Below are 16,092 nucleotides of genomic sequence, written 5' to 3' on the forward strand. Positions count from 1 at the left end.
TGTTGACTATACTTGCCATTTCAAAATGATGAAAGGAACATCTACATCCATAACATATCATGGAATGACATATATAGAGATAACAAAGATACCATAGACAATAATAAAAATGATTTTAACAAGATAATCATGCCACCAAAAGATTATGAGAGAACAAGTTCAAAAAGTACTTCATCCTCATCCTCTACAAATAGTGAATTATCACATGATCAATATGACATAGCATTAGATATTGACCTACCATGCAAGCGAAAGAAAATGCCTACACAGAACCTTAAGACATATGAGAGAATGCCAAGCGAACAATACCATGCACTACTTTGACAACTAAACAACGAACAAGAAACATAATCGATGACATCATGTGGAAAAAAAGAAACAACACAGTCACAAAAATACACTTGTTCTTGTTTGGTAATGCTAGAATAGGAAAACCATTTACATTAATGTTGATTGTAGAAGCACTACTAAGACATTACTCCCACAGAAACATATCAATAATTGAAAAGCCAAGAGCTCTACTACTAGCATACACAGGTAGAGCTACCTCCTACATTGGCGGCTTCACTATCCATTTAGCATTACATCTGCCACTCATAACTATGACATACACAACACTTTCCACTCTGACAAGCTTCATGAACTATCAATACTATATGATGCCTTGGAACTAACTATTATCGATGAGATCTCACTAGTAGGACAAAATACTTTCAATGTAGCAGACATGAGGATGCATGAAATAAAACATAACCACATTCAACCATTTGGAGGCATCGATGTCATTGTATGTGGAAACCTCTGCCAAGCAAGTCCCACAAAAGATAGTTGGATCTTCTCAAGCAAGCATGACTCAATATCATCCGCAAACCAAATTTGGAGGCAACACTTTCGGTATTACAAACTAATTCATCTAATGAGATAAGAAAATATCAAATTCCTAATGATATTAAATAGAATAAGAGTAGGGCAACATTCGGGGCATGACTTGAATACTCTAAATACAAAATATGGCCAACAACCAGAAAAAAAAATATATACATCATTTGTTCTACACTAATGCATTAAAAGATAAGCACAATGAACACGTATTCCAACATCTGACAAGACGACCACATTTACTGAAAGCAATGGATAAAAGACACAAACAATGTAACAAAAAAACAAGAATATTGATAGACCCTAAATGCACAGTAGGGCTAAGGGTGGGATGAGTAGGGTGTAGTGCAATCTAGTGGCGCATCTATTGTGGGTACAGAGGGTCATAGCTCCGAATCCTATCACACAAACAATTAAAATTAAAAGTTGGGATGATTATTGAAATATGTTCAGGAAAGTTAGACATTCAGGATGGTTTAGTAAATGGAGCAAATGGCATCTTTATGCACTCCAGCATAAAACATAGTAAGCTAATAGTATGGATAAAATTCCACTATAGCAAAGTCGAAAGAAACACAAGATACAACAACAAATTCCTTTATGAAGATAAACCACCAACAAATTGGGCATCCATACTTCAAATTCAACATGAATTCCAAGTGGGCAAAAACTAGTTAAACACAATAACAAGAACACAATTCTCAATCCAACCAGTTGCAACAAGAACGGTCCATCAAGCACAAGGATTATCTATGGACTACTTAGCATTTGATCCAACTAACATCAAAGCACATGGACTGGTATATACTACACTTTCAAGAATAAGGAGCCCCAACAACTTATATTTGTTAGAGAACATTGAAAATGAGCACATCAAAGTTGACAACGTCGTCTTGCAAGAAATTGAATGACTCAAAACAAAATCCATGTGGACGTTCGACAAAATTGACTAGACAAAATTGCCACAGCATACTTTTACCATACAATCACTAAACATTGTTTCACTAAAACCACATACAAAAGACATAGCTACAAACAAAAGCCTCAACAATGCAATAATTTTGTGCTTACAAGAAACACACACAGAAAAAAATGAAAACGTCGAGATTAAAGGATTCAAACATATTCAAAAACATGATGGGCTTGGCATTGCTACATTCTACAAAAGAAAATTACAAGTCCAATAAACACATTACATACACGAACATGGAACACAATGCTTACTCACTATATTTCACACAACACAAAGTAGCATAATTAGTGTAATTAATGTTTACAAAAACAACCAAAATCGATAACTACAGACTTCTTGTGATGCTTGGAAAAAATTTTAACAAAAGTTGACAACAATGATAAACCTACATTATTGGAGACTTCAATATCAGCATTTTTAGAAAAAACAAAAATGTACAAACATTACAACTCTTCATGGAAAAAAAAACATGAAACAAATCATTACAACATCAACAACAATATATGGGTCAACAATTGACCACATTTGGACAAACACTCTCTTTGACAAAGAAATATATGGAGCAAACTTTGCTTATTTGAGAGACCATTCCATTCTTTACACAACCTTCAACACTATTCAATAAAAGATCAAACACATAGGGCAGGCCCAATGAATATTATTCAGCTTGTTTATTTTCCTGACCCATTAGGAAGTTCTCGTTCTTGAAGTTCGCTTATTTGGTGGCACTTGATTCGTGCTTTTTCACGCATGCCTCGTTCTGTGTCTAAACCGCCTCGTTGATTTCCTTGCATGCGCCGTCATCTATGATAGACAGTTATTACAGACATGCACGAGAAACGTGGGTGCATTTGGTATTCTCTATACTTTGTCCAATCATGTTCCTCCAAGTGCCCCCCTGCACATGGTCTTCCTTACTAGATGGTCATCATCTCTTGGTCATTCTTACCCTCCTTTGCATGGGAGGCAAGCCTCAGGTCTATTCATGACAACCTTTGGATACACCTCTCCACCTCTTGACTTCTTCACCTACTTGCAGCATCAGATCTTGAACAACCACCATTCTCTTCATGTTCTTCCATTTGCCTCAATGCCAAGGCCTTCTAAGGAATGAACCAATTGTAGGATTGCCAAATGTGTTGTGGGCTAAACTTGCCCAAAACAGAAACATGCATAAGTAATGTAAAGACAACAAGATAGTGTAAAAACAGAAGCTAGTTGGGGACGAAGTGTATTTATTACAAGCTCAAAATGTATCCTTCATGGCAAAATTAGATGCAACAGAGAAAGATAGATGCAAAAGATTTCCTCTTTCAACAACACATAGCTAGGAGCATGGAGAAATGTGCATCCGATTAGCATCCAGATTGACAAAGGGAAATACATGGTCTGAAATCTTGGTCAGTAGACAGCACTTTGACTGCCATCCCTCCAGATACCATTATCCAAAAGGAGTTATAACTGTGTATAGTGGTTCTTGGTAACTGCCACTCATCTATATGACTTGTGACGTTCCACTTCCACATAACTTGTGACCTTCCAACCTCCACATGGCTCTACTTAGCCTAGGTTCCTAAATACCCCTCAACAACTATAAGCATTCATCAAAGTGTAAGGGTTGACTTGGACTTTTACCTTATCCAACCATAGGAAAAAGTAAAGACCGAGTAAGTAACCATTCCCACCAATGCACAACTCATTCATATGAGGTGGGTACATAATGTTTGCCATTGAATGTTTCATACCCCATCTTCCATGAATGAATTTGCCTTGTACAAGGCCGTGGCACGTGCGTTCACCTCCCCTCTGGTTGGGTCACGTATTTAATTTTTATTATTAAGGGTGTAAGGTTGGGTTAGATGCTCATTACATGGTCTTATCCCTTTAGTAAGTCCTACTACAATGATCATAAATATCTCAATTTAAATAGACAAAGGTTGTAGCATCTAGAGTTATAGATTGATGCAGTTTACTGATTTTCCACCTTGTTAGATTCTAGCTACACTAGACACTGGACACCATGAGGGATACTTGTAGATGTTCCCATTTTCTATAGGTGTATCCACTTGGAAAAGTAAACATGTCATATAACCCAAAAATAAGAGCAGATTGAAAGTGTGGAGGAGGGACATATGTAAAGACACAAAGTCAATTGATCCTCTAAAAAAGAAAACATCTTGTGGTGTGAATTCATGCATCTGACAGTACATGTGGAGGAAGTAAGGGGAAGTAGAGATGCAAATGGGTGGGGTTGGGGTGTGTGTTGTGCACGCACACACACACACACACACACACACACAAAAACCCACACATGCATGCACACAAATTTTGACATCACTTTTCATGCTATTGCTCCTCTCTGTTTTATTTGGTATTTAGGATTTCATACTCATTTGCCTAGCACTACCCATCGAAATGTATCCTTTAAATTATCCCAAAATAATAGCATCCACACATTCTTCCATATGATGATGGGATGCGACATGAGAGAGAGAGAGCGAGAGAGAGAGAGAGAGAGAGAGAGAGAGAGAGAGAGAGAGAGAGAGAGAGAGATTAAAGGCACTTTTTTAATCTCTTTCTCTCATTTAGGTTTTAGTTATTCATTTTGAACCCCTAGCATTACCTTTTAAAAATATTATTTGTATAGCAAGCTTTAACCTTGCATCCAAACATTCTTCCATAGGATGATGCAACTCATCATGAAAATTCCATATCTCTATCACGTCCTATCAAACTTTGATATTCCAACCATCACTTAGTGTTATTGCTTCACTCAAACACAAATGGCTATATTTGTATCTCAAGGACGAACGCTTATAAATTCATTGCACCTTTACAAGTGTATGATGTAAAGAGGAAGTTAACTAATGTCCATAATATTATGAAGAACTATACTACTCTCATGTCCAACTATGAATTTAGTTTGAAGTCATAAGCATGCCATATCCATGGAGATTGGGAGTTGTATATATATTTATCATTTTGGTGCTATTATTGTACATTGAGAACCCACTTGACCATTCAATTTTTTTTAGAAGAGTTGATGGAGGGTGAGGCTTATAAAGAAATGTATAAGGTTTTACTAGAGTAAACAAATCATGTTTTAATTTGTTGATTTTGTAATTTTGAGTGATTTTATTGATATGTTTGCCATTGATTTTCCAAAATATGTGTAGTGCAGTAGTGGCATTATCAAAATAATATCTCATATACAAAAGCGTTAGTAAATTATGAAGGAATATGTATGAAAGGACAATTTTTTAGCATTGGCTCTCCTTGGTCTACATGTCTATTCATTCTTAAAATAATAGGCAAGGATAGTATATATATTGGAATATTAGATTATACAAGGAAATGATTTGCATGAATTTAAGCCCAACATGTAAGGATCCAACATGCTCGAGATGATCTACACTAAAGAGGAGGAATTAGACATGCCACATCAATGCCAAGCTTGCTCCCCATTGATGCCATCAATTCCATCAATGCCATGCTTGCTCCCCACATCCGTAACGCTCCCCTAACGTAGGGAAAATCTAGCCAATAATATAAATACAATAATAAATGCCTTGCCATAGTCAAAATGTAGATTTAGTCATAGTAATTTCATCTTTAAAGATTTTTTTAATTAAAAAATCCCTAAAAGTCTATAACACGTTTAGTACTAGCAGACATCATCCACACTCATGCACTCTCCCATGTTTAACATCAGTCTAATATGTTTCCCATATTTTCATATCAAGAAAAGAACAAAATTAAAATCTTGGCCACAATGGTCAAGACATATAGAGTTTTATGTCTCTTATATGGTACTTCTCATCTCATAATGTAGTTGAAACAATAAAGCAATTGAAGTAGCATTTAAAAGTGCATGTAAACTGTAAAGATTCATATTATTTCCACTTTCCTCATGCATGTGTGTTACTCGAGAATGTGCTATGATGATGTTGAATTGTCCTACAGTGGGTATAACTATGGAAATATTTATAGTGATGATTACTCATTTACAATCCTACATATAAGATATCTTTGTGATGCATACTCTCTCTCTTTCTCTCTCTCTCTCTCTCTCTCTCTCTCTCTCTCTCTCTCTCTCTCTCTCAATCTTGGTAATGCAAAGACTACATTTCTCATATGATGCTCAAGAACACTCAATGTAACAACCCAAAACTCAAAGGAACATAGGTGAAGCTTTATATGATGGAATGAGAAGCTTTCTCTCACGTTTCTAAAGCAATTTTCAAAGGAGAAGGACCTCTACAAGTTGAGCAAAATAAAAATGAAGATGCCTCAAGAAGGAGGGCTTTTGTTTATGGAAGTAAGGGGATGATCCTTTGTTGTAGCACATGGACTATCTTACGGATACTGGGCAGCTTCACGGCTTGCAAATTCCAAGTGCAAAGCCTTTCTCGGCATAGGCATATGATGATGATTCATATTTTATGCCCAAGAATTCTCCACGTGAGCTTTCTGTTTTGATGCATACTTTGGATGATTTTAGCCATAGGGTCTAGTACTTGAATAAGTTGGGCTATGATAATAAACCCTTAAGTATTTCTTACATCACAACCTGACTTGGGAGTCCTAGCGTAGGTTTCTCAACCTTGCTTTCTTAAGAATTTTATAGAACCTTACACCCTCGATGGATGTCCCCATCCATCCAATTCCTCTTCTTTATTCAAGGGCCCCTTTCGATGGTGTAAGCCTTTAACAAGATATTACTTGAGGCAGTATGCTACACTTGTTAATTTTATGTTGAGGTGGCAGCTCATTGGTAATCCTTGGGCGGCCATGATTGTCTGCCCAAACTTGGGCACTCAATTATCATCACGCTAGAGTTTCAATCCTCCATTAAAAATTGTCGCTTGGCCGTTGTGTAAACAACCTGCTGAGTGCCCACTGAAGACTGCCACCTCGCGCTCTTACATGAGGCGAGAGTGGGCGGTGTGTACCGGGTCTAAGGGCTTGGGCATTCCCTAAGCCGTGAAAGGGTCTAGAGGTCAACAAATTGTTTCAATGTCAATACTGAAAACAACTAGAGTTTGGAGGAGGGTCAAATTGCAAGACACTGGACAGCTGCCAGCTCTACAATAGCTCCCAAAAAGCTGCCAGACACTGGCACACATGTGAAGGCCGCCAGGTACGCGGGGGAATTCTGAACGGCTAGGCAGGTTCAAAAAGAGAAATGGGTTTGAAATTTAGCTTTCCAGAGCGGCACACAGAGTGCACATGGAATCATATAACATCATCATGGACTTTTGGCAAAAGATAAATTGAACAAGTACATGGACGTCAAAAGCAGCAGCAGCAGCAGGAGTAGGCGCAGCAGCAGGAGCAGGAGCAGGAGCATCAACATCAGTAGCAGCAGCAACCAAATCTCAGATGACAAGACATGGATGTGTTGGAGAAGACGAATTGACGCACAAAAAGCAGTAGCAGCAGAATCTCAGATGATAAGACATGGATGTATTGGAGAAGATGAATTCACGCACAGAGAAGCAGGAGCAGGAGCAGGAGCAGGAGCGGGAGCATGAGCATGAGCATGAGCAGCAGCAGCAGTAGCAGAATCTTCAGATGATAAACTTGAACATGGATGCGGAAGAAGCAGCAGCTACTAGTAGGAGCAGGACTCGAGAGTAGCAGAGGCTCATACTTTGGCTGTGGCGAGCCTCCTCCTCCTCTCCATCCCTTTCCCACCAGCATTGTTGTCTCCGAGCACAAGATAGCGCGCGAGGAAGTGTTGATCAGCTGCCTCTCCACAACTTTGGGCATAGGAAGCGCTTCCTGACGTACCAGCTTCCCGAACAGCCTGGCAGTAGCTCTCCTAAATATATTTGCCTTTCGGCTTTTCTTGAATAGCGATGGTGGGTGATGACAAGAAGCCCGCTCCTCCTTCCTCAGTCCCCATGGGATCCAGGCACGGCGCAGCAGATCGAGAACTCCTCATGCCACCCTCTGATGATCCCGAGGATCCTCTCAAACCTGCTTCTCTTCCTAATGGGTCCTTCCACCCCGGGCGTGAGGTTGGGCTCTTTTTCTCTGTACGCGTGAAAATTAGAAACAGACCTGCGTTCAGATTCTATACTTGTCACAGACTCGCTCCCGCACCCAAGGGTCTTCAGGTTTCACTGCGCTTCTCTCTCTCTCTCTCTCTCTCTCTCTGCACAAACCGTGAAAACAAGATTGGCACGTAGCTACAACAAAATACAGAAATAAGATATGACGAATGAATTGCGCACAATTCTTGCTCCCACCGGTTTTTGAATGGGCTTCTTTCACTTATTTCACAGTACAGCAATCTTCTGCTCAAAACATTGTTTTAGGCGGAAAAAAAGAGAATCAAGGGTGTATGTTACATGAGCGACTATGGGTAAAATATGTTTTGAAACTTCGGAAATTGACTGGTGCGGCTTTGGATCGGACCCTTTTTGGTTGTTTTACGGAGGGTTTCGAGAGTGTATATACTCTTTAGTTCATGCAGGTTGACTCTGTATGCGGTCGCTATGTTTCCTGCCTACGTTAGTGTGTCGGACATTTTTGGGAGTGAATCCTTATCTTTATACTAGCTCATACGAGTCCGAGTTTGCCCAGTATCTGATCCGTGTTTCCTGGCAGGCTTTTCACTCGATGCTTCGGAGTTGGGCTTCTAAAAAATTCATGAGTGGCTGGTACATAACGTTTAAACTTTTGTTTCCCATTCGTGGTTTCCAAGTATTGTGAGTACGTTCATAGGCTGAAGCGTTATTGTGCTTCCAATTGCAATCGGCATCTATACTGCCAAGTTCTCTAAATGATTGTGTTTGGGCTTGCAGTGTCATCTTGCTTCCGATCGCTATCACTTTCTATATCACTTGGTGGTTCATACAATTTGTTGATGGCTTTTGTTCACCTATTTATGCTCACTTGGGAATCAACATTTTTGGTAAGATTTGACGGCAATTTAATGCCCTGTATTTGACCTGAAATTATATGCAAACAATGAGTAAAATGCATCTTTTGTTTGTGTGGAATCACAGGACTAGGCTTTGTTACATCTATCGTCTTCATATTCTTGGTTGGCGTGTTTGTCTCATCATGGGTCGGAGCTTCTATTTTACTTATTGGGGAATGGTTCATCAAGCGTATGCCATTGGTTAGACATATATACTCAGCATCTAAGCAGATCAGTGCTGCAATCTCTCCAGGTAACATGTTTTCTGTTTTATATCGTACATAGTTCAGAGGGAACAAGTTTTTGGTTAACTCTTGTCCAACACGATGGAAAAAATAACTGTTTGCATGAAGCTTAGGATTGTATGACACTTTGATTGTGATGGTATTACCTTGTTTACCTCCTTTATATATTGGGTTTTGAGAAAAGTCAGGCAAATCACTCCCCTGTAGATGTGTAGAAACAAGCAAGTAGTTACACGTTTCTTTGTTGATGTATCTCCAACGACACATATGGACCAGCATCACGAATCTTTGAAGTCAAGATCAGTGTTGATAATATTTTGATTGCAAGACACTGGCAGTATGATAGTTTGTCATGGAAGAGAGGATGATGGGCCTGGAGGTCGGCTGGGTCAGGGGTTGACCCCAGAACTGGGTTGGTCCAGTTCCAGGGCTGTGGCCCTATATGGGGTCGGCTGAGCTGGCCAGCTAGCAGACCATGTCGGCCAGCAAGGGAGGGGGCCAGACTCTATACGCGGCCACTGAAGGCCCTTCTTGGGCATGCACACAGTACAGCAGATAGAGGTAGCAGATCCACTTGGGAATATGATTGGTTCAGTATCCAAGCTGTTCATGCGGAGTGCATAGTGGGTCAATTTTGTGCAATGGTCTATCCATATTTTGGAGCATAATATATACACACCATTTTGGGTGTCACTAGGCTGAGACTTAGGGCATGCCCACAAGCATCATGCTTGGGTCCTTTATAAGGTAAATGAGGCAGTATGTATATGATATATTCCTGCATCATAGTTCTTCATCAAAATTCCTGAGGGCACTGCAACACATGAATGCTTTCTTTCTTTTCTTTTTGGGGGGGTGTCTGTAAACTGGAAAGGCTGTGGTTTCACCTTCATTTTGTTTGTCTAAATGAGACATGTCTAGCTAGAATGTATATGACTATGCTCCTGCATCAGTTGTTCTACTTGGGCAATGTTAATGGGCACACCTTTTACGAGTTTCCGCTTTTCCAACTTATTATGGAAGACTGTTCAAAGAACCATTAATGCAAGACTCCATTTGTACAGTTTACTTTGCTCTATTAGCATGTAGGAGAATTACAAGATTCTGATTTTTAAGTTCACTGTGTTGCTCGTGGCATGCAGATCAGAACTCACAAGCTTTCAAAGAAGTAGCTATAATTCGACATCCACGTGTCGGGGAGTATGCTTTCGGGTTCATCACTTCCTCCCTTCTTCTTCAGGTAGATATAAGTCTTGACCTTTCCCTTTCTGACTTTTGAACCCGTGTTTTGAATTTCACTGTGTTTAAGCTTTTGGCCTGCCTATTTGTTGGCAACAAAGTGATGCATTCTTGTTAAGAGGCAGTGTATGGCTGTAGGCTCTTCCCATGTACTGTTTCCTTTTGTATTCATGAGATCGACTTGTATATAGAGCTTTTGGCTTATATTTATAAGACTTCTCCAGCTATCTTCACCATCTAGCCCTAAATATAGGCTTATGCCCTAAGTAGCATGCCTTCAATAAAATTCTGCTTATCCCAGATTAGCCTTGCCTTTCTTGGAAGAGCTCTATAATCTCTCTCTATGCTAGCGCCACACAAACCTTGGTCCAAATCATACTTTCTGTTAGCATTAGCCCTAATCATCAATAATGGTGAAGCCTTTGTTCGCCAATTGGGAATGTCCACCAATTCTTTCTTTGCAATCTGGTGTGACTGCATCTATATTCTATTCCAAAGTGTTTTGCATCTCTTATATACCTCAGTACTCTCTTGGTTGTATTCCGGTGCGATTACTTGGGGTTTGACATGAATAATGCCTTTTATGGTGTAGATCCTCTTGTTGCATTGCAGTGCAGGCCACGGGGTATGCAATGCAGGCCACGGGTAGTGTGCCCTCCTTTTAGTTGGCCATCTTTTTGTAAGTTTGTTCTTTTTTTTGTCAGGTTTGACCCACCCAAATCAAACTTTTTATTTAAAAATAAGGAACCAATGAGCTGTCCATAGCACCTTTTGTTGACTGTTGGCTTTTTAAAATCTTTTGTTAGCTTCATATTATGTTCCATCAAAGTTGCTGTAATTTTGCAATATTGCATATGAAATTTTTTTAGGAGATTGTCTGCATACTTGTCACCTTATGTCGTGTCCCAGATATTGCAAAAGTTTACATTCACAGCCATGAAAACATATTCGGGTGGAAGTATCCCAAGAAGTGTGACATGTATTATAAACAGGTAGCAACCATGTGTGCATTTCTCAAGTTGGGGCTGTAGATTAGCAGCATTGACAACATCATGCAGAAAGCTCCATAAGCCCTTGAACAGCTCCAAATGCGCCATAGACACCTGCAAATCCTTTCTGTGCAATTGTATTCAACCACCATGATAGAGTAAATTGTCCTGCATCCACAAATTCGGTTTTTGAAAACATAGCATCTCTTTGCAATTGCATATTCCAGATGACATTGCTCCCGAGTACCACTCAATCTTCCAGGATTCTGCATGGCAGATCCCAGTATGCATGTTAAATTGAACATGACTAATGTTAGCTTTGACCATTTCCCATACTTTCAAAGACTGCTCACAGCTCATAAATAGATGAGGAATTCCTTCTTGACGTCTGAGGCATCTGCAGCACCTTCCATCTCCTTGGCCTATCACTGGGCCCTGTTTTGGTCCAAACAGTCCTGTGAATTATGAGCCAAAGTAGACATGATTGCTTCTTTGGTACCCTCTTATCCCATACGCTCTCAAAACGTAGGCTCCATATGTTCGCTGGATCTTGCCTATGCCATTTTTTATTAAGGTGTTAGCTCTGAAGGTCCTTTATCCACCACTGGAACTGGGAAAAGATGTCTTTGTGTTAGCCATTTGAATTCCTTCAGATAAGAGTGCCCCCATCCAAGTGAGTGTTCCCTATCTCGCAACCTCATCCTTTCATGCAACAGTTGGAGATCAGACCGGTTAAGCCTATACTCGATTTTGAAGCTCTTGATTAGATTTCCAGATCTGGGCATTTCTCTCGATCAATCACCCACTCATCTATTTTACTCGTACTGAAGGGGTTCAGACCCTCTCTTCCTGTTCTCCAATCATCCCGCATCCCTGGCCCTTTCATGAAGGACTAATGGTAGATCACTTCCATTTGCATCTTCCACGGGTACTTCTCAAGATTTCTCCCATACGTGCCACTCTACCAGTTCACGTTGCAAATATCTGTTAGCAATTGTGGCCGTCTTGCCCATCTTGTAAAAAGCCCCCTCTTCTCTGGAGAGGATATGATGTGTCCATCAATATTTAAAAGATTATTCAAGTTTGGCTGTTTCTGAAAGGAACAAAATTGCTCAATAGGATCTCTGGTTTTCAGCAAACAATGAAAATATATCTGCAACTATGATTTATGTAAGTGACGTTATTGACCTTTCAAGAGTATCATGAAGGCGAGCAGGTTGGGAGCTTACTAGCCTTTCTATTTGCTGCTGCTTTTCTATTGCAGAATGACACTGAAGAAGAGGAACTTTGTAGTGTGTACATACCAACAAATCATCTATACATAGGTGACATAATTCTGGTAAATTCGAAGGATGTCATTCGGCCAAACCTCTCTGTTCGTGAAGGAATTGGTAACTCCTGCTCATAAGTTTTTCTTATGTTGCCAGCAAATATGAGGCAGAAATAGACCTTAACCATGCATTGACATCCCTTCTATTTCTCCGATGTGCAGAAATAGTGGTCTCGGGGGGTATGACAATGCCTCAACACATCTCTCCAATAGAGGTTCGGGTGTCACCACGAGACAGGAATCATGGAATTTAGGAACTGTACAGTTTGAGATGTGAGAAGTGCAGGTGTAATCATTTTTTACACTGGGAGTTCATCGTTCCCTTGGAAAGGCGTTATAAATGAAGCATAGTGGGGCCAACATTGCTTTTTGTATAGTATTGCAATGCAAGCTTTGTGTTCCGCAAATGGGTCTCTTGATACTTCTCTTCGGCAATCACTCTATTACATAATGGAGATATGTACCCCAATCAGTGGTTTGTGTTTATGGACAGACACACTGATGCAAAGAGGAAAAACACACACACACACACACATGCAAAGAGAGAGAGAGGTGGGTGGGGGGGCCAAGGTTATGACTGTACATCCTTCAACAATTTTCCATGGAGCAGATTCTTGTTCATAACTCATTCATCAAATACCTTTTGGACTGACAGTTGCTCAATCTTTTGAATTCTTGGGCTCATGTGATTGGTAGAACTTAGAAAACACATACACGAACGCGCGAATGTGTATACATGTGATTTCACCTAAAAAACAAGTGTGTGTTTACACACACACACACACACACACACATATTGCAGATGTTGAAGCTATCCAGCTAGCTTGCTGCTCAATATTATGTTCTACCACCTTGGAAATGCCATGTTCTAGCTTGCTAGCCTTCTTGTAAGTGGATTGTTCATTTGTCAAACCAAAAAGATAGTCACTAGCTTATTCTCTCAACATAAGTGTCACTAGATAGCTAGCTACACACACAACACACACGCAGGTGTGCACGCACACGCACATTGTGTGCGTGTGTGTGTTCATACACACATACATATATATCTTGTGAATGTTGAAGTTATCTAGCTAGCTCGTTGCTTAATATTATGTTGATCACCTTGGAGATTCCATGTTCCAGCTTGCTAGCCTGTCTTGCAAGTTGATTGTTTCATTTATCAAACTAGGAAAATGGTGGTTAGGTTCATTCTCTTGACATGTGTCATCAAAAATCTAGCTAGTGGTTATGTTAAATGATGTTGGAGCCAATTTGTTGGTGGACAAGGTCACATTCTATTACATTATAATCCGAGGGAACGGGCCCTTCCCTAGACGTTGAGATAAAAAACATTGAGAATATGAATGTTGAGAGTATAAGCGTCGAGAATATAAACACTGAGAATAAGTCTTGCGACGACTGGATAAGATACTAACATATTGCCTAAATGTCAAGAGTCATAACTATAGTCGAACGTTGATTCATTCACGATGACTCATTTGTTGATTGGTGATTGCTAGCTGCATCTAGCTTGTTATCCAAGTACCGGTCCCCGGTCTCTCCATATTGGTTGTAAATCCCTGATGACCCCCATCTTAACCTGCACCCACAAATAGAAAAGGAGCAAAGCAAATGGGTACCAAAATTCATATTTGGTAGAGGGATTGCAAAACCTAACTATTGATCAATTGCACCAAGTTTAAGCATACGAAGGCAAGCGGCCGCCTGCTTCCTTCAAATTGGATGATATTAGCCTTGGTCTTGCCTGGTCTCCTTCGAGATCGACTACATACGATCATCCCCATGCTTTTGATCCAAATGATGCAGATGGGAGAGTGCTACTAATCCTGGTATCTCCACCTCTTCACACAACCTTCAAGGATGAGTTCCCGAAGGCTTGACGGCAAACTAGGCATGCTTTTGCAACAATAGGACAACCTTTACTTTGCTACCTCTTTATGTTATTTTTGGTTGTTATGCTTTTTTAGATCTAGAAAATAAATTAAGGTTGATTTTGGTCGATTGTGTGTATGGCGCCAAGACTAGCTGTGGCCTGTTTTGCCTTTTCAATAAGTTTCTAAATGGATTTCCCACTTGTTGCGTGATCTGCCTCACATCTATGAGATCATCAAACTTAGGATGTGCACAAAACTATTTTTGCTTGATCATAACGGCCTCTCTTGATTAAAGAGTTGGGACCATTAGCAGGTTGAATACTGTGAGCATAAGGGCTGGGATCCCAGCCACACCAAGAGAAAGGCGCCATCCCCATGGATGGATCTTAGTAGCAACATCAGCTGAGTGGAGGAAGAACCCTCTTCAGAGAATTGTTTGGATCTCGTTCAGCCTGCAAGGTATTGAATGTTGCACAATGCAAGATCCTGCACAGATCAACAAAGTATGTGCAGTAGTCCCATGCTGTGTCGCTCAAAATTAGTCTTTTCAAGGACGATGAGTGGTCTTCTCATACCTCCCAGACAAGCATGCAGTTGTGGTTGATCCCTTTTCGCCCCTGCTTGGTGAACAGACACAGAGCATTGCCAACTTCGTTGCTGCAAATCCGTCCCAGCATATGGCACAAAAGCTCGCATGCCTTGGCTTCCGCACTCAAAACTTCCATCACGTTCGGCGCCTCTTTCGAACTTCTGTGCCGCACTGGATCTTAAGAGTTTCCTTGTCAATGGGGATGCAAGCACTCACGAGGAGGGAAGCCTCGCGCAGAGGCGATCTAGAGGGGCTCCACGGTGGGGGAATCGCTTTGCAGAAATCTTTAGCGAATTCCTTCGCCCGAAGGGTTTGGGAGGATGAACAGTTAAAGGCGACAAGGATGATCTCTCTCTCTCTCTCTCACTCACTCAGACTCACACTTGTGCACGCCATCTATCACTTTGCATTACTGTACTCTACGCCGAAAGCTTGTTGTGCATGACTCTGCATGCAAAATCTACGAAATAATGGTGAATAACCTCGAAAGCCAAAAGCTAGCTTTTAAAAATCCATAGATTCACAACTTTAGATCTTCATGAAGATCAACGTCTAAAGTTGCAACACGTGGCTCCATGAGAGCACAAAAAGCCAAAACATCCCTCTAGGTTGCCTGCCGTAAAGATATAACTAGATTGCTTGGCCAGCTGGGCTCTTGATGAATACTTCTCTCTTTTGCTATCTTGTTGAGGTTCACATGAGTCACGTTGTCAGAAATGACGCAGAAGATTGATGTTCAATTGCATGCAACCTTTTCTAGAGATTTCGTTATCATCCAGTCCTGCTTGCACTTGATGTTGTTCATGTCGACAGTAAAACGTAGTTTTTCTTTTTCTTGGAGGAACACAAATTCCTATTCTTTGCACTGTAAGCAAATCTATTGTCATTCCACTTCGAGCGAACGACGGGGAGATGTATTTCAGAAATGTATAAATAATAAATCAAAACCAAATTGAGACAAAAGCATGCAACTGTGACAGGAATAATCCAAACCCAAAGCTGCATTGCATGTACGACAAAAGTTCCAGCACCATTTGCAA

The 16,092-nt window shown here is 40.4% G+C and overlaps 1 protein-coding gene across 1 annotated transcript; it reads left to right on the plus strand.

Annotated features, from left to right (window-relative positions):
• The first annotated feature begins 7,126 nt into the window (after positions 1–7,126).
• On the plus strand, positions 7,127–13,336 carry LOC147891575 (protein LIKE COV 1-like). The gene is made up of 7 exons (XM_087388010.1): positions 7,127–7,875; positions 8,468–8,520; positions 8,665–8,774; positions 8,869–9,036; positions 10,171–10,268; positions 12,521–12,647; positions 12,749–13,336. The coding sequence occupies exons 1-7, from the start codon at positions 7,714–7,716 to the stop codon at positions 12,838–12,840; spliced, it is 810 nt and encodes a 269-aa protein (XP_087244136.1). The 5' UTR covers positions 7,127–7,713; the 3' UTR covers positions 12,841–13,336.
• The last annotated feature ends 2,756 nt before the right edge of the window (positions 13,337–16,092 follow it).

The sequence above is a fragment of the Dipteris shenzhenensis genome, chromosome 17 (genome assembly GCF_047967505.1).
Source record: "Dipteris shenzhenensis isolate YYH24624 ecotype China chromosome 17, Dip_SZ_1.0, whole genome shotgun sequence".
Lineage (NCBI taxonomy): Eukaryota > Viridiplantae > Streptophyta > Polypodiopsida > Gleicheniales > Dipteridaceae > Dipteris > Dipteris shenzhenensis.